At 42.2% G+C, this 27,869-nt stretch overlaps 1 protein-coding gene across 2 annotated transcripts in view; it reads right to left on the bottom strand.

Annotated features, from left to right (window-relative positions):
* dab2ipb (DAB2 interacting protein b) overlaps positions 1-27,869 on the bottom strand; it is a 155,378-nt gene that overhangs the window by 126,718 nt on the left and 791 nt on the right. The window contains exon 2 of one of the 2 annotated variants that reach the window (XM_079870854.1): positions 27,446-27,645. In XM_079870854.1, coding sequence (XP_079726980.1) covers positions 27,446-27,530 — 85 coding nt within the window. In that variant the 5' untranslated portion in view covers positions 27,531-27,645. Of the gene's footprint in view, positions 1-7,351; positions 7,414-27,445; positions 27,646-27,869 lie in introns of those variants that run through there. The other variant, XM_079870855.1, reaches the window with a different exon arrangement.

The following is a 27,869-nucleotide window of genomic DNA, read 5'->3' as shown; positions in this document are numbered from 1 at the left end:
ATAATTTTCCATGAAGATATTTTGTAAATTTCCTACTGTAAATATATAAAATATTTAGTTTTGTGAGTGAATGCAGCAAAATCGTGAACATAAATGGACAACTTTAAAGGCGATTCTCTTAATGTTTTCGATTTTTTTGCACCCTCAGATTCCAGATTTTCAGTTGTATCTCGGCCAAATATTGTCCTATCCTAACACCATACATCAATGGAAAGCTTATTTATCCAGCTTTCAATGACCCATGTGACTGGTTTTGACTAGCCTGGCTCCGCCCTCCTACGTACTTCCGCTCAATTTTCATTTTCCTTCAGTACTCCGTCTGGGTTTGCGGTATATTCGTGGGTTTTCTCCAGCCAAATTTTTACCGGTCCAATCAGCGAACAGAGGGAGTGGCTGAGAACGATGACGTTGAGGTCGTGTGCTAGTTTTAGTTGTATGGTTACGTCAAAACCAAACGTTAGAGATAGGTTATGGCAGATCCAGAGTGGCTCTGGGCAGATCCAATAGTTTTAAACTTCAATAGAGTACCCGCCTTCAAGGAAGTTAACGCTTGTCAATGGAGAGTGGCCAGACTCTCTGTACAAATGAAATGTACGAGAGTCTGGTAGGACCAGGCTAGGTTTTGACATCCTTTTCACCAAAATATATTTTTTAGGTGGAGAGATCAATACAGTACAATGAACATCAAACACCACACAGAACAAACCTGTGGTCTCTAGATAAGCTAGGGTCTGCTAAAATTGTAGGACGTTGAAAAAGAATGTATTTTCTGTTAACCAAATGCTTTTTAATCTTCGCTGTTGCTTTAATGCAAATAAACAGGTGCCGTTATTTGTTGCGTAGTGACGGTCATGTTAAGCCAAATAATATATTTAATATATCGTGATGACTCACGAGTTGAGTATTTGCGCTGAATCTGCGCAGATTTGCCTTACACGAACTTCCCCTGCCAAATTGTAACCTGCCAAATCGGTTAGTGATTTGACAGAGTTACCCACCACAGTTGGTTTTTACCCACATTTAGCGGGTTGGCGGGTGTTCATTTCAAACCATGGTAGTATGTAAAAAAATGCACTTTACTTTGTCAGAGTCAATTTTAAGATGTCACATTTAAATGAATTGTGACTGAAATTTAAATGAATGATCAAAACCATTCAAATCGAGATGGCAGCTGTCTGCCAGCAACAGTCTATTTTATTTTCATATTTTAGGAGAAACATCTGAGACTGAGGTGATCCTTAAACTATGAACTATGAAAAAGTGCGATCAAAAATCTGATCAACGGAACATCTTTATCTGGAGAGAGTATCTCCATCTGACCAGATGTTTCTATGCTCAAATAATCTATTCAAGAGCCCTTATTCTGATGGGAAAAGCCTTGATCTCTGTGTTCTTGATGTATGAAGATGCAGGTGGCCAGAAACACACAAATCATGGTGTTTGGGTAGAACAATTATCAACCGCCCCAAAACCTCAGTGTAATTTTCAAGAATTTCTTTGTCAGCTTGAAATTATATTTGAAGGAAAGAGCCATTTAGAAATGAGAACCCTTCAGAGATGCAATAAAGAGAGAGGTTAGAGTTAATACACAGAAATTTAATTCAGAAATCCATGTCTGTCAATGAAAGATATCACATGACCTTTTGACTTTATTTGATTATAGTTCAGTGAAAACATGCAACACAAAGATAAATCTTGCTTTCGATTTATTTGACTATACTCGTCAAATAAATTCCGTCCTTCAGGTGAGACGTTAAACCGAGGTCCTGACTCTCTGTGGTCACAAAAAAATCCCAGGATGTCTTCCGAACGAGTAGGGGTGTAACCCCGGCATCCAGGCCAAATTTACCCAGTGGCCTCTGTCCATCATGGCCTCCTAATCATCCCCATATATATATATATACTACTTGGCTTCATCACTCTGTCTCCTCTCCACCAATAAGCTGGTGTGTGGTGGGCATTCTGGCGCAATATGGCTGCCGCTGCATCATCCAGGTGGATGCTGCACATTGGTGGTGGTTGAGGAGATTCCCCCTTCTATGTTAAGTGCTTTGAGTGCCGAAAAAAGCGCTATATAAATGTAATGAATTATTATTATTATCATTATTATGATTATTACCCAACTCTTGCACATCCAATCATACAGAACAGTTCAACATATGTATGTGAATGTGTGCTTGTGTGAAAAAAAGATGCATAATTTTCCACATTTCTCACGTCTAAGTCAATGCCATTACTATTATTGTAACCATAAGCAACATTGTGTGAGTTTTTGTAGGCGTTTGTGAGAGTGTATACAAGACCATTGCATCCTGTAATCTTGCGGTAAAAAAAGTCTTATCTTGTAATTCAATGTGATTGTGCAGATGCAATTAGCATTGCAGCAGTGTTTTGAATGCCGGACCCTGCACAATCAATGCCTGCTAGATAATGAGCAGTACACATAATAGCCCCATCGAAGGGACACAGACAGACACACACAGCTCAGAGATTTAAGACAACGATTACAAGTCTATCATGCACACACACACTCACTCACACTGCTTTAGAAAGAGAAGCATAACTAGTTAGAGAAACAAACCACTATCTGGAAACAAGAATATTACATTACTGACATATTTCAGTAGTTGCTGATGCTGACAACTACTATTATATAACTTTACTTAACATAGACTACAAGAACTGAACTGGAACCTTATAAGTGACTGAATGTATATACTCTAGATAGGCAGCAATGCAATGCATTCTTGGACTGCAGACAACTATTGACAAGCAAATAAATTAAACAATAAAATATGACTTTGTATTTGTAGCATGTATATTCTGCTGTGCTTCTGTTCCATGCATGTGTATGTTAACCTAATTTTCTTGTGTGTGCCAGTTAATCACTAATTAAGTTCACCTGTTGTTCATTTAGTTTTCTCATTTACCTCTGTGCATTTATAGCCTCAGTTTCCTTTGTTCATTTGTTCATTATTGTTGCGCTTAGCTTGGTTGTTCTGTTCCTGCCTGAGAGTTTGTTCCTGATTGTTTTGGTTTAATAAGAGTCTTGTTAATAACTTTAAACTGCTGCGATTAGATCCTCTTTCTCCTCGTCTCTGTACTCCGCATGTGACAGTATTCAGTTGACACTGTTTTTTACTCACTAATAGCAGATGTATACACCTGTAAAAAAAGATTTATTCATTCACTCACTCACTCACTCACTCGCTTACTCAAAAACAGGGCTATCAATTACAAAAAAAGTGTGCACTAAATAAAAAAGACAGCATTTCAGCTCCTGTAACTCTTTAGTAGGCTATATCAAGTCCTTGATTCCTGACAGGATATTGTTGCTTAAACTGAGCAGTGACCCAGTGCACAAGGTGTGTAATTAAACGTGATATGCTGCTCCATTCCATCTCCTGTCAAGAAATTAGTGCCTGGTCTTATTCTCAGTTACTCTAAAGTGTCATTTAATGGCTTACGGCTTCACGCTATTATAGGGAGGGCAATTGGTCTCTTTATCTTAGCAGTCAGTTTTCTGCTTTTCTAAATAAGCACTTCAAAATGACCACTGCTGTGATTTTATCAAATAATTTATAGCGGTTTTGTTAGAAGACGTTAATAATTTTTTGAATTATTGCCTTTTCCTTTTAATCTGCTAAATCCATTCATGATGTGGTTACATCAAAAAGGAGATTACTTTATGCCACTGCCAAAGTGAAGCTCTTATCAGTGCAATAACATGCACACAAGGGAGGGTAGGAGAGAGGGAGCGAAACACAAATGGCAAAAGAGAGAGACAGAAAAAAAAAACAGATTTATTGCAAGTGTGACATGAAGGAGAAAAAGAGGAGTGTATCTCGTCCTCATTGGCTGTAATGCCAGTCTCTGTGATCCAACAGTAAGGTTTAAATTCCTCTTTATCAAAACCAAATGAAAAATTTGTTCCTTTTATCCCATATTATAGTGGATATAATTTAGAAGTATCTTTAAAAAAAAAAAAAAAGTGCCTATTACACTGATGCACTTTTAAATTAGAAACTTATTTGTGGCAGTAAAACAGACTCACTAAGTAGATACCTCTCGGTTTAATAAGGCACCTGACCTTATTTGCATTTGAATATATCTAAGGACAAACACAGAGAAAGTTTCCCTGAGAAAGATCTAATAGCTACTGAATTCATACAATAAATGAAATCCATTTGGTACATTTATCCAAAGCAATTTGCACTATTTTTATGAAATCTCAACAAGCATAAATATCACACACAAGACAATAAATGTCTCATTCACACAAACAAACAAACAAACAAAAAAAGTTTACAGAAATATATAATTAACAAAGAAAATTAACAATTTTCCTATAGAACCTGCTGAACAACCCACTTGGGAAATGCACCAAAGTAACTCTCACACACTACAAGTTCAGCACTAAGAAATAAATTACTTTTGCTACTGGAAAAAAAAGATAATTAAAAAAAGTAGAAAAGTGCATTCAAGGAGACCAGCCCTGGAACTTTAGTATTGCAGGCAGCACTTGGACAAACAAAAGTAACTGAGCATTTCCCTAAGATAGAACAAGAAAGAAGCGCACAATTAGATAGAAATTAGTTTTCTTCTGGGAACGTACACATCACAATATTCCTCATTTAAAGTATTCCTGCCGAAAGCATACGCAAAAACAAAAAAGGGGGTAAGGCCTGGCTGAGTTGTGTTAGCAGTGAGTTGAAAATCGAAGTTATTGTAAGGGGCGTGACATTTCCGAAAAATGCTGGAAGCGGTTGACGATTCACAACACACTGGTCCACACTGGTCCTCCAGCCGACCAATCAGAGCACATTGCACTGTTCAGAAGCAGGAGCTTCATAGAGACCAGAACTAAACAGAGTGTTACTGACATACTGGGAAGAGAGGTGCTGCAACAATGTAAAATATGTGTAAAGTAAGGTGTTTTTGAACATTCAGCATGAAAACTACTTCTAGTAGACCGCAAAACAAAATCACGACTTTGAAAATGGGCATAATGGGTCCCCTTTAAGACTTCTAAGCTTTTCTTAATACTGAAGAAAAGCTCAGAAATGGGAGCTCCAGCGCAAGTTATACTGGGAAGACTCTAATATCACGTCATTCATTAATCACGTCATTCATCAACCACAGATCTAGCCAATCACCACTCGACATATGTATAGTTTCGCAGAAACTGACGCCGGCGTTCACCCCCATCTTCCCCACTACCACCAGGTCGGCCCCTGTCCATCCATCGGGGGTAGGCTCCGCCCCTGCCTTCATCTTCAGGCAGGAACTGCAAGTGTCTTCTACCCTCTGGATTTGGATTACGGACGGGGCCTACGCCAAAGAACTTTTACATTTCATTTTGCATACAAACTGTTAAATAAATCTTATTCATACGTTCTCTTGCCTCCCGAGTCTTTCTGGTAGAAATGTTAAGATTAAAATATAATATTCTTGTTGTAATTCAGTTCAGATTATATCAATTATGTGTCTGAACTGTTATTCAGTCTTCAATAAACAGCAAATACACCAAATCAGAACAGAAGTTCTGACTCAGAAATTTGTAAGAGATTTAGGCTACTGAGAATTATGTGAAGCAGCTAAAGAATTACTGTATGTGATTGTAGAAGAGCATAATTAAATGTGGTACAGACAATGTGAATAAATATGATCCTTCATCAGCTCAGGAATGAATAGAAGACACAATATTCAAACAAATCATGTTTGTATTTGCTTGCAAATGTTCCTTTATCCAAATAACAAAACCAAGTCTGATAACACAGTGTAGGAGAGTGAACAAATAATACTCTAAGCTCTAAATAATGTGTTAGGAAACCCTTAGAAAACAAACAGACGCCATATTGATTTAAAAAGCTATCCTTATCTATATGTACACATATAGACAAACAGAGAGGCAAAGCACTGATTCTTCAGACATGGGACAAAACTTTACTTTTAGATTCTATTAATGAGAGATTACCATTAGAAATGACCTTAACACAAATGTGCCACTTCATTTGATTTGATTTGATCAAAATTATGAAAATTAATATTACATGATCACTCACACCAAAATACAATTTTTATCAAGCAAGTCCTATAGTAGCTAATATGAACTATTTCCATTTTTCAGTACAAGTTATCCTGGAGCCATACAGTAGATTAATCACTTCATTATATGACTGTAACCAATTACTAAACAAAAGCCAGGAAATAAATCTATGATGAAATTCTTCTAAGTAGGTCAGAGAGTAATACAGCAGCTGATCTGTTTTCTCTCTCGCTCTCTTCCTCCAGCTGCTCTGGACTGGATGTGTTCTGTTCTACTATATTTCAGTGTGGACAAAAATGTCATGCATACAGTCACACTGTTCAACGTCCATTACTACTGCTACTCCAGATATTCCTAATGCATGTTTCCTTGAGAAGACATCAGATTGCTGTATCTCATTCATACATGTCATGTATACCCTCACATGCTTCACATGCATATGGATGATTTAATGTTTCTCAGTTTCTGCTTTTTTACATCCTAGGTTTTTCTGCTATCCAATCAATCAGTATCGAGGTACTAACTAACCTATTGTTTATTGCTTATTTTATGTCAGCGCAAACAACACCACTTAAAATACATCCGCGTTAAACTACAGTAAAAAAACAAAATGAAATTCACTATAAAATATGGTGATGATGTATTCTGTATTACAGGATGGCATATTGGAGCTTGTATATTTTACAACTTATAACTGTATAATTCATGTAATGTCAAATATACATTATATAATATATCATAATATATATAAAAATGTACTGATAACTGCCATTATACAGGTAGTACAATAAAAAGCCAAATGATGAATCAAATGATCAATGGTCCATAAAGCATGGCCAATAATCATACAGTATATAGACTGTGTCCATACACACAAACAAAAAAAACACCATCAGGGTAACACACGAAACTAAAATAATGCAGTAAACATTCACTAAATAATAGAAAATAGAAAACACAAAACACCTTGTACATTACTGACCAAAAAAAAGAAGAACTACTCAAATCAAATGTAATTGAATGTGAAGTGTCAATTAAACATTTTTACAGTGAATATTCAGCATTATATTTGAATACATTATGAAAACAAACACCTGTTGAAAATTTGCAGCCACAACATTGCGGAGGAACTGTGTCTTGCATTAATTTAAACACTCAACTCACACACAAAAATAAGCCTGTAAGGATTAGCCAGTTCCACAAAACAATAGTCCGTTACAGACAGAGACGAGGTGAGCCAGCAAAGAAGGATATATACAGAGCGGAGAAAATCAGAATGAGGGTGCGCTCAGAGCTGTTTACCTGAGAGGAAATCGCTGGATGTGTTCTCTTGCCTGTTCATTGCCAGTTTCTGTAGTTAGTCCTTCAGAGCGTGAGCAGCATATGCTAAGAGTGTGTGAGAACATGCCGTTACCATGTGCACGAGAGCAAGCATGCGTTTTGCGCACTGCTTTCTGAAGGCTGTTTGCAATCAGCTGAGGCAAAGTTTTGCCTTCTGGCAATTTCAATGTCACAAATTCTCTCTGTCTCTCTGCTCTCCTTTTTGTTTTGTAGAAAGGCAGTCAAAACTAATCAACACAAATTACGTGCATCACTTGTTTATTTTGAATTACAGATCTCAGGTGGCAGCGAGTGTTGAAAGGAAAACAGATTAATTGTATAGAGAAAATGGAGGAGGAGGATGTTTTTCCATTAATCCATCTACTCTTTTCATAAATCTAAACGTATTAGTGGCTTGCTGTTTGTGTGAGTGTCTGAGCCATTTACTGCTTCAAAAAGAGTCTCAGAGTGCAAAGCAACCTCACAGAAAATAAAGAGAAGAGTGAGCGCATAATGAAAGATTGAGAGGGCAGTGGAGGAACAGAGTGAATCAGTGAGAATCACGGCCATCCTAGCAATTGTGGGACATGGAAGTGTTAGTGCATGCACACGCTACACAATAAAAATAAAATTCTGTGAAATTAAAAAACACGGCAGCTGTGGTTGCCAGAACTTTACTGTAAAAAATAGGTTTGTAAAAATAGGTTAAAATACATTTTAGGTTTGACAGATTTAACTTAAATTTACAGAATTTTGTTTTTATTTCAGTAGCTGATATAATGTTATACCAAACTATTGAAGTACTAATATCTGTTTTCTAATCTTGTAATACATTGACGACCCCCAAAATCAGGTGATGATGAGAGAAAGCCACATGATGAATCAAAGCTCATCACAAGCAGCTTTTCCACAAGCTGAAGGTAAATACTAACATAACTATTCTAACGTATACTATACGTTACTACTTGTACTTACTATAGTACTAACGGAGTAATTATGCATAATTACAAGTAATTAACCCTAAACCAAACCCTAACCCTAACTCTATAGTAAGTACATGTAGTTAATTAATATTACTCAGTACTTATCTGAGTAAGTACAATGTAACTACGTCACTTTAAAATAAAGAAGAAAAAAAATCAAGGTGCACAATGAAAGGTAAAATTGTGCACAAACAGTCCACAAATACTACCTTCAGTGCAGTATAATGATATTTCTAATATTGGATCTTGGACTTTAATTTAGTTTCTTTAAAATTACTATTTTCATTTGGTGTATACATTCTTTTGAATCAAATTAATTCACTCTAAATCATTTTGGACGAATTTTTGTAAGGTTATAAGATTTTCTTTTTCTTAAGTTAAAAGTGCACTATGTAACAAAATTTAAATAATGAGTCAATACATCATCAATCCGTCATCCAAAATGTGTTTTTGTCTTACCCTGATTCACTATGGTATGCTTATAAGTGTTTATCTTTCAGACATAACGGAATGGTTTACATGGGAAATTGTGTACATACGTCACTCGCCCGTGTGTATCTCGTCATATCCGTAAATAGATAAAAGGTTTGACGGGTATGGTGTGAGAGTCTCATAGGTTAGCTGTCACAATAAGAGAGAAAGGTTGACATGGAGCAGCTAAATCTCGAACCTCCAGGGAATCATTCGTTAAAAAAAAAAAAAAGCTGAACAGAGGAGAGTCTACTGGCAAAAAGAGAACGTGACAGAGCTCGTATTAAAATGAGAATCAACATTGTTTTAGCTTTTCGGAGTTGGCAAGAACTCAGGAATTTGAAATGTTGTAAAAGTGATGCGGATCGGCCCAGTCATGCAGAGCCGAAGCACAACCAAACCAATGTTTAGTTTAGTTTAACTGCAAAAAATGGCCAAAAGTTAGTGTAATGGTTGAAATCTTCACCCTCTTTCTCCCCTCTAGCGACAATTAAGTTGATCCTGCACTATTGATTCAGTTGATTGTAATATTTATGCCAATATTGGCTAATGTTAATTATGTGAATGCATATTTTTATGCCTAATGTACATTATCAAAATGCACAGCAAGAACATGGCATATTTATGACCTAGTTTTAGTTATATTTAGTATGAGAGCTGACTGTTTGATTCATAGATTAATGAAATCGATTAACAAAAAATGTCCATTTAAACGTCAGTGAAATTAGTTGTAGCACACATATCTAAACGGCAAATAAGCAACCTATCAGAATAGTTTTTTCTTTAATAGAATATTAAAAAGATTAATGCATGCTTGTTTAAAGTTTGCTCATCTCTACTGTGCTCTACACAGCAGCCATATCACCCTCTACACAGCAGCCATATCACCCTGTAGCCCAAGACTGGTTGCCCACTGAAGCTAAGCAGGGCTGAGCCTGGTTAGTACCTGGATGGGAGACCTCCTGAGAAAAAACAGGTTGCTGCTGGAAGAGGTGTTAGTGAGGCCAGCAGGGGGTGCTCACCCTGTGGTCTGTGTGGGTCCTAATGCCCCAGTGTAGTGACGGGGACACTATACTGTCAAAAGAGCACCGTCCTTCGGATGAGACGTAAAAACCGAGGTCCTGACTCTCTGTGGTCATTAAAAATCCCATGGCATTTCTCGTAAAGAGTAGGGGTGTAACCCCGGTGTCCTGGCCACATTCCACACATTGGCCCTTACCAATCATGGCCTCCTAATAATCCCCTTACATTGAATTGGCTCTATCACTCTCTCTCTCTCCACCTATAGCTGGTGTGTGGTGAGCGCACTGGCGCCGTTGTACTGTGGCTGCCGTCGCATCATCCAAGTGGATGCTGCACACTGGCGGTGGTTGAGGAGAGACCCCTGATATGATTGTAAAGCGCTTTGGGTGTACAGTAGTACATATAAAAAAGCGCTATATAAATGCCTCATTCTATTCTATTCTATTCTAAAAAGATGCCCGTTTTTAGTGAAAGCCATTTACCTTAATTATAAATAAAAGCATAAATAAATTATTATACAGTAGTTTAACATTAAAACTGCTTTTGTTCTGTTACAGTATGTACTTGAATTGGGACCAAGATTACACAATAGTCCTAGCTAACAAAAGTGACTTGACAGGTGTGATGAGGAATATATTTGTCAAATATGGCAGTTACCATTTAATTATTCTTTTCAAAAAAACCTCCACAGCCTTTATCAAGTCTCAATAAAAAAGGCATCTTCAAACTGCTGTAGTATTCATGAAAAACACACAACAGTGGTCAGTATTTGTGCAGCAGCTCTGAAATAAAGTAAATATTGTATGCTGCTTCCTTCTATTGGAAATGGGGGTTAATGTCTGCTAAAAGTGAAAGACATGGATGATATGAGAAAGATATGCGCGCCCCTGCCTCACTCATTTCACAGTGCACTAACAACATGACAAGATTGATTCCTCATGACTTCCATGGGATCCAACTCCTTCTCTCTCTATTCCTTTTTTTCTCATACCTCTCCCTCTCTTGCCTGCTTTGATTATCCAAGATTTAAATTAAGATGTCTGTTTAGTGTGACCATGGTGTCTAAGATGTACAGCAGCTCTGACAGTTCATGTATGAATTAGCACAAGTGTGCTTGCCTCTACAACCTCTGACAATCATGGCACACTGTATTGATCAAGACGACTTCTCTGACAGCTGTGCGAGTTGAGAGAATGTGTGTAACTCCTGCACCATAAATGAGAGGATCAAAGCAGAAGGGATATTACTCTTAGATACTACTATATAAATTAAGATACTCTCACCTAAGCTTACGCTAATCCTACATCCTACATCATACACCAGAGGTCACTCTTCCACCGTAACTAGACTCGGGTATGGCCATTACTGGAAGCCAGTGGTTATAGTTAATAAAGTTGTAAATATGGATTTTTTTTTCTTACAAAAATGCATTGAGGATCAGAAGGCCTTTATTAACCTACTGGATCCGTATAGATTACTTTTATGATGGATGGATGCGCGTTTTTGTGCTTCAAATCTCAGTTACTATTCACTCCCATTATAAGGCTTGGAAGAGCCAGGATATATATCATTCTGACTGTTTGGCTGAAAGAAGAAAGTCTTATACTCCTAGGATGGCTTGAGGTTAAGTAAATTATGGGATAATTACAATTTTTGGGTGAACTAAACCTTTAAATGCAATAAGACGTGAAAGAGAACTTGGTTTAATACTCACGGGTCACGCTGTCTGACAGCCAGCTTTTGTCATGATAAATAACGGAGGATAGGCCTACAAGATGCAAGCAACAACAGTTTATTGATAGATAAAGTGCAAGGCAATGTCCAAACAGTCTGGTGCAGGAATAGTCGAACTGAATGGCGCAGGGACGTTGACAGGCAACCCGATCGGTGATGGCAGAAGTGAAGAGAGAATCCACGAGAATTCCGGCACGAAGTAATATATTCCTACAGGATACTACAGGAACTAGAATCCAACACAGGCAAAGGTAGCTAGGTGAACAGGAAGCAGGACAGGACACCGGGAATTCTCACAACAATCTGACAACACAAGACACCAGGCAATGAACATACTGTATATAGGCGCGGCTGACAGGTATCAGCTAGCGCTGATAATTACGGTGATTGGCAATCACCCTCACACACACACACACACACTAACATATGGGAGGAAAGAGAGACAGTGAATTCATGAACCATGACAGCTTTCTGTGCGCGTGATTCGGATGTGTGCATTCAGAAAACCATATATCAGAAGTTTAGACTGATATGGCTTTAAAACACATGCAGATAATAAACTTTCATGATGATGAAGAACTGCAAGGTCAAGTGAGTGTGACCGTGATAGAGATGATAATCAAAACCAAACAGATGTTTTAGCTTTTGGCAGAGAATCCGAGACACGAGCTGTAAAGGCTCCGACCTCTTCTGGAAAGTGTTGTGGGGAGCAGCAGCTCATTTGCATTTAAAGATAAATGCACAAAAACAGCATTTTCCTTCCACTCAAAAATGGGTATTTACAACATGCTAAAATAAATGATCTGTGGGCTATTTTGAGCTGAAACTTTTGAAAAAAGGGGCATAATATGTCCCCTTGAAGAATAATTGTGCACAACTTGTGCTAACTTGTGACTCAAGTTAAACTATAACCTACAGAATATGCAGTATATAGAAATAATATATATATTTATATTAGGGATGTCAATTTACACAAATTCCCATGACCGATCGTCATTTAAATTAACAATCAATAAATCGTTAGCCTTAATACTGAAATATGCGTCTACTGCAGTGGCATATAGCCAACAGCGTGACAGGTGACAGGGTGTGCAAATGCTGCTCAAAATGCCATGTACTCACCAAATGAATGAAGGTTTTTAGTCTAAATAAAGGTCTAGTATGATTGTAAAATGAGTCGATGTGATTGATAATTTAATTAAATTACTAATTTAGTAATAAAAATAATGACTAATACAACGTCACCAACGCCGCCTCAGATGTGTGCTATTCAGAATGTGTAACTCCCGCTGTGAATGTGCTCTTCCTGGAGCAACACACTTAAACACGGCAACTAAAACCAATGAATTCACAACGATTTATTAAAATAGTGTTCTCATTATAATGTGGTGTAAAATGACAGTCCGAACCATAGTTATTATTAGTCGTGCATTGCTGTTTGAGTTGCATGCGCTGAAGCGCTGAACGAACACCGGTAAACTGAAGCCCTTTGCTAGCGGGTTATTTAACTCAATGAAACACATCCTATATGAGATTAATCAGATACAAAATAAACATAATATTACAAATTATATCTGCACAAAATGAGACGAATGTACAAGTGAACTTTAAATAAGTTACGTGCTACTATTCAGAATTTGTAACTCCTGCTGTGAATGCGCTCTTCCTGGAGCAATGTGCTAAAACACAACAACCAAACCCAAAGAATTCACAATGTTTTATTTATTATAGTGTTCCCTATCGTTCGGTCACTACGACGTACGTCGTGGTGAACGACGAATAGGAATCTCGCTAGAGAGGCCAATCTACTTCGAGTGAACTAAAACAAGCCAATGCACATTGGCGTGCAATCATTTGCATCAGCTGTGCAGCCTCGCAGCGCGGGTATTTAACGAGCAGCTGGTGTGATTGCACTTCAGTCTTTTGCTTCGGAGCCAAGCACTTCGATGCGTCTTACAGAGAGTGATTTACTAAATCAACGAGCCTTCTGGACCTCTCCTTCCCGGTGCGGGCGTTACAGCACGGCAGCGCGAGCAGTCTTTCTCTCTTCTCTCTTCTCTTTCTGTCCTTTTTTGTTTTGTGGTATTGAGCAAAAAAAAAGGGCTGTTATAACAGCTGGTAAGGTGCGCCAGCAGAGCGCTCAAAAGCTGTTTTTACAGCTGGTAAGACCTGCCTGCGAGAGAGAGAGTGACAGCGCACAGACAGGTGCACATTCCTGTCTGTGTTCGCAGTGACTGTTCCCCTGCGTGTTTCAGCACCAGTGAGAGCAGTCCCTAAAAGAGCTTACACAGATAGAGAGCGTCTTTTTCAAAAGAGAAAAAAATGACTTTCTATCTGTGTGTTTCTGGATGCGGTCGTTACCTGGGCTCACAGGATGGTCACAAGCGCTGCCTCGTGTGTCTGGGCATTGAACACGCTGAGGCAGCGCTTGTGGATGAGTCATGTACCCATTGTGGGAAGATGACCATCGCGGAGCTGCGGTCGAGACTCACGTTCCTGCAAAGGGGCGGAGTCCCCGTGCCGCTGCCTCGATCCAATCCTCCTCAGAGGATGGCTTCGGGCAGCGACATGGGTGACCTGAGGATCACGGTGAGCGCGGCCCCTTCGGGGAACCAACCCCCTAGGAGCCCTCACCCCTCTCATGCTCCGCAGCCAGTTGAGCCCCCTTTGGAGAGAGCTGGACCATCCTCGCGGTGTGTACCGGTTGTCTCCTTTGGGGCTCCCTGTGAGGATCAGATGTCGATCGCTGCATCGGAGGGTGGGTCAGACTTCTCTGCGGATGACGACTCGGCGCCGTTGCCTCCTTCGGGGGTGTCAACGGTGCCTGAGACGGACCCGGAGATGATGGCCATGCTTTCCCGGGCCGCCAACGGGGTCGGGCTCGTGTGGAATCCTCCACCGTGTCCCGAACCCTCGAGGTTGGACGATTGGTATCTCGGGGTGGCGCGCGCTGGTTCTCAGCAACCCACCCCAGTGCCTTTCTTCCCGGAAGTGCATGAGGAGCTTACGGGGACGTGGACGGCACCTTTTACTGCCAGAAACCGTTCCGGTGGCTCCTCCTCCCTCACCACCCTTGATGGCGGGGCAGCTAAGGGATACACGCGCATCCCGCCAGTGGAACGGGCCGTTGCTATGCAACTGTGCCCTAACTCCACTTGGCGCGGAGAACCGTGTCTCCCTTCACGGGCCTGTAAGTACTCGTCGGATTTAACCGGCAAGGCTTACAAGGCCTGTGGGGAAGCTGCCTCTGCCGTGCACGCCATGGCGTTGCTGCAGGTTCATCAGGCCAAGGCACTGAAGAACCTGCACGAGGGTGGTCATGATCCCCAAGTTCTTCAGGAACTTCGTATCGCGACGGACCTCGCGCTTCGTGCGACGAAGGTGACCGCGTGGTCGGTGGGTCGTGCGATGTCCACCATGGTGGTCCAGGAACGCCATCTCTGGCTGTGTCTGGCGGACATGCGGGAGACCGATAAGCTCCGGTTCCTGAACTCCCCCGTGTCCCAGAACGGCCTCTTCGGCGACGCGGTCGAGAACTTCGCCCAGCAGTTCTCGGCTGTACAAAAGCAGACTGAGGCCATCCGTCACATCCTGCCGCGGCGGCCAGCTGCTGCTTCCACCCCTCCGTCTGCGGCTCCTCAGTCTGCTCGTCGCCGAGGGCGGCCTCCTGCGTCTGCCCCTGCTCCCGCGCCGCAGCAGCAGCCTCCATCCAAACGGCGCCGTGGAGCCAGTCGCAGGCGGTCCGCCCCGCCCGTCCAGGACCCCACCAAGAAGGGCGGCAAGGCCAAGGGCAAGCGGCCCTAGGACGGGCGACCCAGAGATGGCAGGGACTGCTCTCCAGGAGACGATGACGGCATCGCTCCATCCCCCGGAAGAGGGCCGGGTGGAAAATCCTTGTTTTCCTTTTCTTTTTGTTCCGCCGCTGGCCTCAAAACCAGCGGTACCCAAAATTTCAATAAAAGAGCAGTTTCTTCCGTCTCTGGGTCCGAAGAGGGCCCGGAGAGCAGTGGGGGGAGAGAATCCTTACCACTCTCATCCACCTCTTCTATCGCCAGCAGGCAGCAGTGTGCAGCTCGAGAACGCAACCAAGCCGTCTCCTGCACCTCCCGCCTCGTGGAACCAGGTAAGTGTTGCGCAGCACACTCAGACTCCGCTACGGGCCGCCTCCCAGAGAGAGCCTCCCGAGCCGAGCCCCTGTGTTCCACCTCGCTGCCCCACTCCGGGTATGCCTACGGTCCCTTTGGTCCCGCTTGTACGGTCTCTGCGAGCCTGGCTAGCGCTCCCCAGTCCGTCTCGCTGGCTCATTCGGACCATCAGGCTCGGCTATGCGATTCAGTTCGCCCGGCGTCCCCCCAAGTTTCGGGCCATCCACTCCACTTCAGTGAGAGCAGCCGATGCCCATGTCTTGCGCGCGGAGATCGCAGTCCTACTGGCGAAGGACGCGATAGAGCCGGTCCCTCCAGCCGATATGAGGTCAGGGCACTACAGTCCCTACTTCATTGTACCCAAGAAAGGTGGTGGGTTACGACCGATCTTGGACCTGCGAGTTTTGAATCGGAGCCTTCACAGGCTACCGTTCAAAATGCTCACGCAGAAACGCATTTTCGAATGCATCCGTCCCCAAGATTGGTTTGCAGCGATCGACCTGAAGGACGCGTACTTTCATGTCTCGATTCTTCCTCGACACAGGCCGTTTCTGCGCTTTGCGTTCGAGGGTCGAGCATATCAGTACAAGGTCCTACCCTTCGGGCTGGCCCTGTCCCCCCGTGTCTTCACGAAAGTCACGGAGGGGGCCCTTGTTCCCATGAGAGAACAGGGCGTTCGCATTCTCAACTATCTCGACGACTGGCTCATATTAGCACACTCTCGAGATCAGTTATGCGAACACAGGGACCTCGTGCTCAGGCACCTCAGCCAGCTGGGCCTTCAGGTCAACTGGGAGAAGAGCAAACTCGCCCCTGTGCAGAGGATCTCTTATCTTGGTATGGAGTTGGATTCGGTCGCACAGACAGCGCGCCTCACAGAGCAACGCGCTCAGTCGGTGCTGAACTGCTTGAACACGTTCAAGGGCAGGACGGCGGTCCCACTGAAATTCTTTCAGAGGCTCCTGGGGCATATGGCAGCGGCAGCAGCGGTAACTCCGCTCGGCCTGCTCCATATGAGACCGCTTCAGCACTGGCTTCACGGCCGAGTCCCGAGATGGGCGTGGCATCACGGCACTCACCGGGTGGCAATCACACCGGCGTGCCGCCAGACCTTCAGTCCGTGGTCAGACCCCTCGTTCCTCCGGGCTGGAGTCCCCTTGGAACAGGTGTCCAGGCATGCTGTGGTTTTCACAGATGCCTCTGCCACCGGCTGGGGTGCCACGTACAACGGGCATGCAGTGTCAGGGGTGTGGACGGGCCCCCAACTGCAGTGGCACATCAACTGCCTCGAGTTGCTAGCAGTACATCTCGCTTTGAGCCGCCTGAAAAGGCCGCTACAGGGCAGAGACGTGCTGGTCCGTACGGACAACACTGCGACCGTTGCGTACATCAACCGTCAAGGTGGTCTACGCTCCCGTCGCATGTCGCAACTCGCCCGCCATCTCCTCCTTTGGAGTCAGAAGCATCTGAGGTCGCTTCGAGCCATGTATGTCCCCGGTGTGCTCAACCGTGTGGCCGACGAGCTATCACGAGCTGTGCTCCCGGGAGAATGGCGACTCCACCCCCAGGTGGTTCAGCTGATCTGGAGAGTGTTCGGAGAGGCTCAGGTAGACCTGTTTGCCTCCTCAGAAACCTCCCACTGCCGGTTGTTTTACTCCCTGACCGAGGGAACACTCGGCACGGATGCACTGGCACACAGCTGGCCCCGGGGCCTCCGCAAATATGCATTTCCCCCAGTGAGCCTACTTGCACAGACACTGTGCAAAGTCAGGGAGGACGAGGAGCAGGTCCTTCTGGTGGCTCCCTATTGGCCCACCCGGACTTGGTTCCCAGAGATCATGCTCCTCGTGACAGTCCCTCCCTGGCCCATTCCTCTGAGGAAGGATCTTCTGACTCAGAGACGGGGCACCCTTTGGCACCCGCGTCCGGACCTCTGGAAACTCCATGTCTGGTCCCTGGACGGGACGCGGAGGTTCTAGGTGACTTACCCCCAGAGGTACTTAACACCATCACTTCTGCGCTAGCGCCGTCTACGAGACGTGCGTACGCCTTGAAGTGGAACCTGTTCGTCGAGTGGTGTTCCTCCCGCAGAGAGGACCCCCGAAGATGTTCGATAGGGTCAGTGCTTTCCTTCTTGCAGCAGGGGTTGGAGCGAAGGCTGTCTCCCTCCACCCTTAAAGTACATGCTGCTGCTATTTCAGCATATCATGACCACATAGATGGCAAAACAGTTGGGAAGCACGACCTGGTCGTCAGGTTCCTTAGGGGGGCGAGACGATTAAATCCTCCTCGTCCCCCCTCCATACCCTCTTGGGACCTTTCCCTGGTGCTCCGAGCACTTCAGGATGCTCCCTTTGAGCCTTTGCAGTCAGCAGACTTAAAGCTTCTCTCCTTGAAGACTTTGCTGCTGATTGCACTGGCCTCGATCAAGAGGGTAGGGGACCTGCAAGCATTTTCGGTCGACGAGTCGTGCCTAGAGTTCGGGCCGGGTGACAACCATGTTGTACTGAGACCCCGGCCTGGCTATGTGCCCAAGGTTCCTACCACTCCCTTTAGAGATCAGGTAGTGAACCTGCAAGCGCTGCCCCTGGAGGAGGCAGACCCAGCCCTGGCTTTGCTCTGTCCCGTTCGCGCTCTGCGTATGTACGTGGACAGAACCCAAAGCGTCAGGACCTCAGACCAGCTCTTTGTCTGTTACGGAGGCCAGCAGAAGGGAAAGGCTGTCTCCAAGCAGAGGATGGCCCACTGGATAGTGGATGCCATCGCCTTGGCTTACGAAGCTCAAGGCGTGCCCTGCCCGCTCAGGTTGCATGCACACTCCACGAGAGGCGTTGCATCCTCCTGGGCGCTGGCACGTGGCTCCTCGCTAACAGATATCTGTAGAGCTGCGGGCTGGGCGACACCTAACACGTTCACTAGATACTATAGCCTACGTGTAGAGCCTGTGTCCTCCCGTGTTCTCACCCTGAACGGGTAGAAGCACTGAGAGTACCGGCTCTGTCGGCTTGCTGCACCCTACTGTGCACCCTTATTGCTCCAGAGTCAAAACCTGTCGAGTCCTCCAAACACCCTCGGCCCGGATGTGGCGGAGCGTCCGGTGCCAGGCCTTTATCCGCTGAATCCTTGAGAACCGGGTCTAGGCTGGGTCCCATATGTGTGACCCTACAGGGATCCCATATGTGTATATCTTCCACGGCTGCTCCTAACGGAAGCCCGTGTCTTTCCCTTGGGCTAAGTCACCCATTATTCATATGCAGTACAACCCTTGGGTTAGTCCATATGTGTTTTTCCCACATAACTCTTCTTAAGAATGTGGGTTCCGCAGCGTTCCCCTCCCTCAGTTTGGGCACGCTTTCCCAGTGTTATCCATTATCTCACTGTATGGGTTATCACGGAACAACAGTGTGGATACTCTATGTGTAAGCCCTCTCCTATCGTCCTTCCAGGCAAGAAGGTGTAGAGGCTTGCCCAGGGCGCTGGATGGGGTGCAGCAGCTGTGGCACTTTGGTAGGGATTCCTATTCGTCGTTCACCACGACGTACGTCGTAGTGACCGAACGATAGGGAACGTCTCGGTTACATATGGTAACCCTCGTTCCCTGAGGGAGGGAACGGAGACGTACGTCCCGTCGCCACATCTGCCGCTACCCGCCGGGGCAACCAGCTTTTCAGGCTTGGCTCCTCAGCAAAAAACTGAAGTGCAATCACACCAGCTGCTCGTTAAATACCCGCGCTGCGAGGCTGCACAGCTGATGCAAATGATTGCACGCCAATGTGCATTGGCTTGTTTTAGTTCACTCGAAGTAGATTGGCCTCTCTAGCGAGATTCCTATTCGTCGTTCACCACGACGTACGTCTCCGTTCCCTCCCTCAGGGAACGAGGGTTACCATATGTAACCGAGACGTTCTCTTTATAATGTTGTGTAATATGACAGTCCCAATCATAGTTATTATGCATTTCTGTTTATGCTGCATGCGCTGAAGCTGATCACCGGTGGCACGCTTTACACCGCGTTAATTCTTAACCAAATGTATCCTTTATGAGATAAATCATATACATATGCCTACACAAAATAAACACAATATCACAACTTACATTTGCACAAAATAATAGGCTGTGAATGCACACGCAAACTTATTCATAACTCTTGCCTTTTAAAAGGGTCATGAACTGAGAATTCAAATTTTCCTTGATCTTTTGACAGTTAAAGGGATAGTTCACCCAAAAATGAAAATTGTGTCAGTAATTACTCACCCTCATGTTGTTCCAACCCCGTAAGACTTTCGTTCATCTTCAGAACACAAATTAAGATATTTTTGATTAAATCTGAGAGCTGTCTTATTCTATATTATTGAAACTTGCCGGCCCAGAAAAGTTAGTAAAAACGATGTTTAAAATAGGCCAAGTGACTACAGTGGCTCAACCTTAAGTTTATCAAGTGACGAGAATACTTTTTGTGCGCAAAAACAAACAAAAATAACGACTTTATTCAACTATTCATTTTCTTCTATGTGGGCTTCTGAGTTAGTTCACGTAGTGTAACAGCGCATCGCTTCTGTGTGGTACGTCACACTCATCATACACATGACCAGCGTCGGCCAAGAGTGAGCCTACATGCTGACGCACAACACAAAGCGCTGCGCTGTTACACTATGTGAACTATCAGTTAAATTCACAAATCAGCAAAAATTGTGTCATCATTTTCTCACTCTTATGTCATTAATTGAAGTTATTTTGAAAACTATTGGTACCCAAAACGTTTTAAGTGAAAACTGAAAACTGACTAAGACTATTTGCATATGCATATATAGCGAAAGATGCAAGATCAGGTCGGAATTTTTGAGTGTGCTATCAAATTTATCAAACACTTTCATGCGTGTTTTACATTTACAAAGTACTATATATTCAATATTGTATCACTATTTAATTCAAAATCAACATACATGGATGAAGTCAGTGAATCTATAAGATGTAGCTGAGTGTCAAATAACCAGCCAGTTTCAGCTGTTATAGATTGCACTTTGAATTCATTGCCCTTTACTGTGATGAAGGTATACAATCATCAATGTGTATGCGCTTACATAGAGATTTAATTCACATCCTGACAACTTAATGAGTAAATGTGCTGCAGTGTTGTCAGAACAGGAAATGTTTGCATGCATATGGTGAGGTGTCCGATAGAAGGAACGGTTATTTATAACGCAATAAGGAGTGCACTCACACACACACACACACACACACACACACTTTTCCATGACAAGAACAACAGCACGATTATGAATTATGGATCAATAATACTTCAGATACATGCACACTGAAGCATGCAAACACACACATACACACACACAACCGTACACTGAAGCATGCAAACACACACACACACAACCGTCCTTGAACAACAAGGCTCTGGTAAACAACTGGAGTAATAATCACCCATGTGTGTCTAATATCTCAGTTGCTACACATTTGATTGATGAACCTACGTTTAAACATCTATGTCCTCTAGATTATAATCTGATCACTGTTCATAAAGTACACAGCTAATCTCTAATACTCAATTCAATATACATGTTTGCAGCAAGGGGCTGGTAAAGCCTGATTGGCTGTGTGAGGGACATCTCCAATTTACACAATTGCTCAAGAACCTTCCACGTTTTGGCGAAAATCTTGAATTCATTTTCATGCTCTGGCATTCACTTCAATGAGTGCAGTGACTTTCTGGGGCCATATTACAGAAACAACTCAGAATCTTATTTTATCTGGTTATAGTAACCATGGTGATTTCAGTAAGGTTCTCCTTTTAAAACATGGAACTTCTCAGATCTTAAAGGGATAGTTCACCTGAAAGTGAAAATTCTTTCATCATTTACTATATACAGCTAAACCAATAATTATTCAGACACCAGATATAATTTTTTATATATTTTTTTACTAGTGGGTGCAGGACACTATAGTTCATTTATGTAAGTGAGGATAGCAAAATAAAGTAAACTGTGTGTAACCCTCCCCAGTCGGGTACACTCGTATAATACTATTAAAGGAGCCCTGGTATCCCAGCAGTAGTAAAGGGTAATGTCTGGTCCTTCCCCTGAAGAATGAATAGTTAGCTACAAGAATACCACAAGAATAATTTGTTATATAGCGCGGTGCCTCCAATTAATAAACATATATTCTCATGTGTTTGAGAATAAAAAAAAAACAGGTTGCCCATAAAGAAAGTTATAATAAACCCTGAGGTTTATTGAATAATCCCCAAACAAAAATAAATAAATAAATAAATAAATAAATAAATAAAATAAAAATGAACCAAATGTCAGGAATATGAAACTACAGAATAATTCACTTACACAGTGATGGAATCTTGAATGGTTCAGGGAAACCTACAATACAATACTTTAAGTGACCCATAGCTCAGTACTTCAGTGGCTTAAAATAGTCAGACCCTCCCAAAATAATCAATTTGAACATGACAAATTTACTCGTTCGAAACAAAATAACTCAAACTTGTCCTTATATGTAATCAAATGACTCTTAAACTGATTTGTTTCCCTAAAATGAGTCTTTAATGATCAGTTCACTCATTACAAATCTCGCTCACGTGTCAAAACAGATATTAAACACTCAATACTTCAATAATAAAAGTGAGAACCCCCAAACTTAGTCTATAAACCAGTACATTTGAAATTGCCATGTACTGTTGGTGCACTTTTCCTCCAAACGATTTGATATTCAACAGAGCTCAGTCCAACACTGTACTCAATCATCTGCATGTGCATGTGTAATGCGCAATGGCAGTCCAAGGTACCGAATAATTGTCTTCAAACCGAAACAAAAATCAGAATGTAACAATCTCAAATTGACGATGCCCAATGAATCAGTCCTCCATTAGGCCGTGGGTGCCTTTCTCTGCAAGCATGCCAAAAACTAGGCCGATCAGATTTCGCTCCCCTTCTGACGGAGGAAGGGGATCTTATTATAATATTACCGCCCCTTAATCTGCACATTTCCACCCACATTTCCAGAGTGATGGGGGGAACAGGCCTACTTTTCTTAAAGGGGTCATATAATGCCATTTTTGTACAAGCTAATATGATTCTTTAGGGTCTAAATTAAAAGTTTGTAATATACTTTAATTAAAAATTGTCATTAGTATTGTAAGAAAACACTAATTTTACCTGGTCAAAAACAGCTCTGTTTTCAGCACGCCGTTTCAGTGCATGTGTCTTTAAATGATAATGAGCTTTGCTCACCCCGCCCCTCTGTTCTGTGCGTACACCGTTTGAAATAATAATGCAATAACCATAACGCGTTGTTCATTATAAACGTGGGATTATGAATTATATTGAGAACGTCATACATAGAAAACATGCTGTAATGTACCCTGAGTGTAAACCTTAGATGCATTCATCGTTAAGCGTGCAGCAAGGTTTGCAAATTTGCAAAGATTAATACAAATATTAATATAAAGGTTAATAAAACATTACACTCACTTCTTCTGGAGGTTCAGCAGGAACACGTTGGTACCGATCCATTTTTATTCGTTTGTAAAGCTGTCTGGTGTGAAATGATTGCATGTTGATCGTGGGGAATCCCCGTGAGGGAATCCCCGCGTCAATCCTTTGGGCATATCCCTTCAAAAACAAAACTCAGCCACTGCGTCTTCAACGGTTCGGATTTAGGAATGACTGCTGTGTTCCTTATTACACCGAAGAACAGAACACCACAATCGCAGACGCCATTCTGCTCATAGACAGTGCTCCAGTGAGGGTATCAACAATGACGTGCGGACTATGATGTCAGACAGCTCGCTCACGAGCGAGGGCGGGTCTGTGTTGAAACGCTGCTGTCAATCACCAATCGTGGGAGGGGCGTCGATTTTGTGACGTCACAAAATCGAACGGCTTGATTTCAGAGGGGTCAAACATATAAGGAGATTTAAAAAAAAACACTGGATGGATTTTTATCATTTTATGATGGTTGTGTACAGGCACTGCCAACACACATTTCAGTACAATCAACTTGTAAAAGTGCATGTACCATTATATGACCCCTTTAAAGAAAAAACTCTCTATGGGTCTATTTCTTTTCATTGTTTGTCGTCTGTTTTCTTGTGTTTATTTTGCTGATGCTGATTGCTGTAACTGATTCTCTGGTGCTCAGGTCGCAATTTCAATCACACAGCACGGAGCAGTGAAGGCCTACAGGAATATCTGGACCGCAGCCAATCAGAGGCAAAGACCCGCCACATCTCTGTCTCTGATTGGTTTAAACCACGATATGATCCAACCATGAGTGTGAGTTCCGTCAAAGGAGAACAAACGCTTCGTTCGTGGAGAGGCAGCGGATGCAAGGACGTTAGGTGCACCGATGCGACCTAGGAAAAATTTTAGTCGCACCCTTACAAATTTTGGTCGCACTCTAGAGCCCTGAATGTCCAAGTGCAGTCTAAAAGCTGCAACCTCTTCCTGAGTCTCTCCATAAGGCTGCACTCCGCTACTGGTTATTTCTGAGATTTTGGATGAGTGAGATTATTCGCGTGTTTTGTTATTGCCGGAGTATCTGAAGCTTGTGTAAAGGTTCGGCTCTCTTCTGAGCGGAGGCGGGGAGCAGCAGCTCATTTGCATTTAAAGGGACACACAAAAACGGAGCGTTTTTGCTCAAACCCAAAAAGGGGCAAATTTGACAAGCTATTAATAAATGATCTGGGCGATATTTTGAGCTGAAATTTCACAGACACATTCTGGTGACACCATAGATTTATATTACATCTTGTGAAAAGGGGCATAATATGTCACCTTTAAGTGTTTTTTTCTTTAATTGCTAACACAACCTTTTTACACCACATACTGAACAAAATTAAGCATTGCTTGGTAATTGGTTGACCTAAATTGGTATTATCTAATTGTGAGAAAACCAGAGAAATATCAAAACTCTGAGTTCTTGTCATATTTTATTACCATTTTCTAAACTATAGTGAATAAACTGTGATAATGTGTAGTTATTATGTATAGCAGTGGTTCTCAACTCCAGTCCTCGGGACCCGTTGCTCTGCACATTTTGTATGTCTCTCTTATCTGACACACTCAGTTCAGTTCATGGAGTCTCTCTTAACGAGCTGATGATCTGATTCAGGTGTGTTAAATAAGGGAGACATACAAAATGTGCAGAGCAGAGGGTCCCGAGGACTGGAGTTGAGAACCACTGATGTATAGTAAATATATATATATATATATATATATATATAAGATATTTTTGAGAAATGTTTTATGTCCATACAATGGAAGTCAAATTTACCAACATTACCAACATTCTTCAAATTTTTTGTTATAATCCCTCATCTGCACTCAGGTTTAATCTGAGTTTACAATATGAGACCTCTGTAATACTGAAGAATCTCTTCCTATTACAGAAAGAAAGGATGTCTGCTTTGGAATTACAACCCCTGTCTTTAATCTTTGGAGGCAGTGACATTTAACCAGAAGTGGAATTCATGAGCATGTTCACCTGAGCGAAGAACGGAATGATGGGATATTTATGATGGGTCATTTAGTTTAAATAGAAGGGAAGGCTGCTTTAGGGAAGAACCTGAAGGGGCCCGAGGGGAGCATGAGAGCTCAATTCACACCCACTGACATTTTCCAGAGGACAAATCAATTAGCAGGGTATTAAAGAGAGGCTGTGTGTGACTGAGTCCCCAGGCTCTTAAACTGTAACTGAGAAAGCACTGCAGAACGCAACGCATGCACAAGCACACACACACACACACACACCACAACAACAACATGAACAGACACACTCAAGATGGAGCACGCGCAAGAAAAACACAGCTTCCACAAATAAAACACCTCCTGGCACAGCACACACATATGCTCACTTTTATGTGCTGCTGTTTGAAAAATACAGTGGGATCTAGGGGAGCAGAACTGGGTAATGAAGGATTACTAATGATTTGAAGCCTGAATAGTTGATACATCCAGAATAACATAAAAGAAAGAAAGAGCATGGAATTCTACAAAATAATACCAGCCATATTCACAAAGAACAAGATTGTTATGATCAATATTAAAATAAATGTAAAATAAAACAATGAAGGCAAAAACTGATTAAAATAAGTTAAAATAGTTTTAAATGCTAAAAGCGAGATGGCATCACAACATTATAATTTACAGTAATGGATATTGCTGCATATGCATAACACGTGGCACTCAAGTTAAAATTTCATTTCACTGCCCTGCATCTTCTGCTTTTAAACGCAAAAATGTGTTGTGTGAATGGCCCATACTGTGCAAATATTATTTCCCATAAATGTCTATTTGCATGGTATCAAACATATAGATGCAACCAACATCAATGCAATTAAACATGCTTCGCTAATTAATAAAACATAAACCTTTTGATAACTTTTAAGCACAACATGAGTAAATCACATGCCAGTGTTACTGCGTAATCATGATTAGGGCTGCACAATATATCGAAATGATGTCGCGATATGCATATCGCAACGGCTTACGATAACGGGTCATGAACAAAAGACAAAGAGAAAATCCCTTACTGCTCTTGGCTGAATAACTTTTGTAGCTTTAATAAGAGTCAGTATATATATTTCATTCATAGAGTGAAAACTAAGCAGTGTTTTATTTTTACATTTGATTATTCAGTTTCTGTTTTTAAATAAACCTAATGTAGGCCTTCCTGAAACCCTAAACCCTGTGGTTTACACTGATGTTGAAATAACACTTATTATGCTACAGTAAAACACTGCTGTTCACTTTCAGAAGTTGTAGGGATGTTTTCTTGTCACAAAAAGAATGTGAAACAGGTATGTAGGTTATATAGTAGATCATTTAATTTAATTTTACACATTTTAAGCATTATCGTATATTGAATATCGCATTATTTAATGAGTTATCGCATATCACATTTTTCTTCAATATCGCGCAGCCCTAATCATGAGACTTGTTCCTTATACTTTTTTGTCATTGTGATATGACAAATTGTGATGTGTCAGAGTGCCTGTCTGGACGGGAAATACCCACCAATTGCAAATGACAGGAATATCTATATAATAAAAATCTATAATAAAAGAGGAATATATGTCTGTGAATGGAGAAAAAAGGAATAGGTCCATTCAGCTGCAATAACCATGAATAATTTCTCCAACCCAACAGCCTTGTTCTGAAGTGGAAGTATTTTGACTTGGCTCAGAATTAATCAGAACTAGATTAATAGAGTTAGGCAAGTTACTTTCCTACAAGGACTTACTGGGCAGCTGTTTTCTCCGGCTTATAAATTCCTCTGAGACAAATCCTCAGAATTCTTTGAACTGTGTTCTTAAGTTTATCTTGATAGCAGATTCACATAAAAAGCACATCAACAAGTAGAACCATGACTCAATTAACACTGCTGTTTAAAAAAAACAAACGATAAATAAATATGTTGCCATGACACAGAGTTTCATCCAGATCCAAGCTCATTTCTCTAATGTAGAAGACAGCAGTTTTATCTGACTGAGATTTCTCATGAAACACACACTAACCCTCAGTGTGTATTCCCTTTGTACATTTTTTGTTATCAAATCAGGTGTTTTTTGTTTGTTTGTTTTTTAAAAAGTACAAGTAAGTGATCAAATCTTGTACTGCTAAGCAAAAGTATTGCAGATTTTCTCCTCTTGTTCTCACTGTAAGCACTGCCTCGCCACCCCTCTTATGGGACAGTCCTACCTGAGACTTGAATCCATCCATGATGTTGGCTGTGAGATGAATAGAATAAAGGGCTCTCCATTGTGTTTCTTCTCCTTTGCGTCATTGTGGTTGGTAATCTGAACCAATAAACGTGAGGATAATCTACTGAGAGTGGTGTGCATCCATCTATCTGCTACTGTCCGATGTTCCCAAGACCTCCCAGCTGCAGCATGTGTGTGCTTCACAGAGAGAGAGAGAGAGAGAGAGAGAGAGAGAGAGAGAGAGAGAGAGAGAGAGAGAGAGAGAGAGAGAGAGAGAGGGGGGGAAAAGAGAGAACAATTCATGCAGGCTGATCATGATGCAGATCGATGTTAATTGACAAAATTAGTATTATCTGTAGCAGCAGGTTTTCTTGTTTAGTTTGATCTAACATCCACACAAGGTTTTCATCTAAGAAATATTA

The sequence above is a fragment of the Squalius cephalus genome (genome assembly GCF_949319135.1).
Source record: "Squalius cephalus genome assembly, chromosome: 5".
Lineage (NCBI taxonomy): Eukaryota > Metazoa > Chordata > Actinopteri > Cypriniformes > Leuciscidae > Squalius > Squalius cephalus.
Note: the sequence above shows the minus strand (reverse complement) of the source record. Positions and strands in the feature narration are given on the sequence as shown.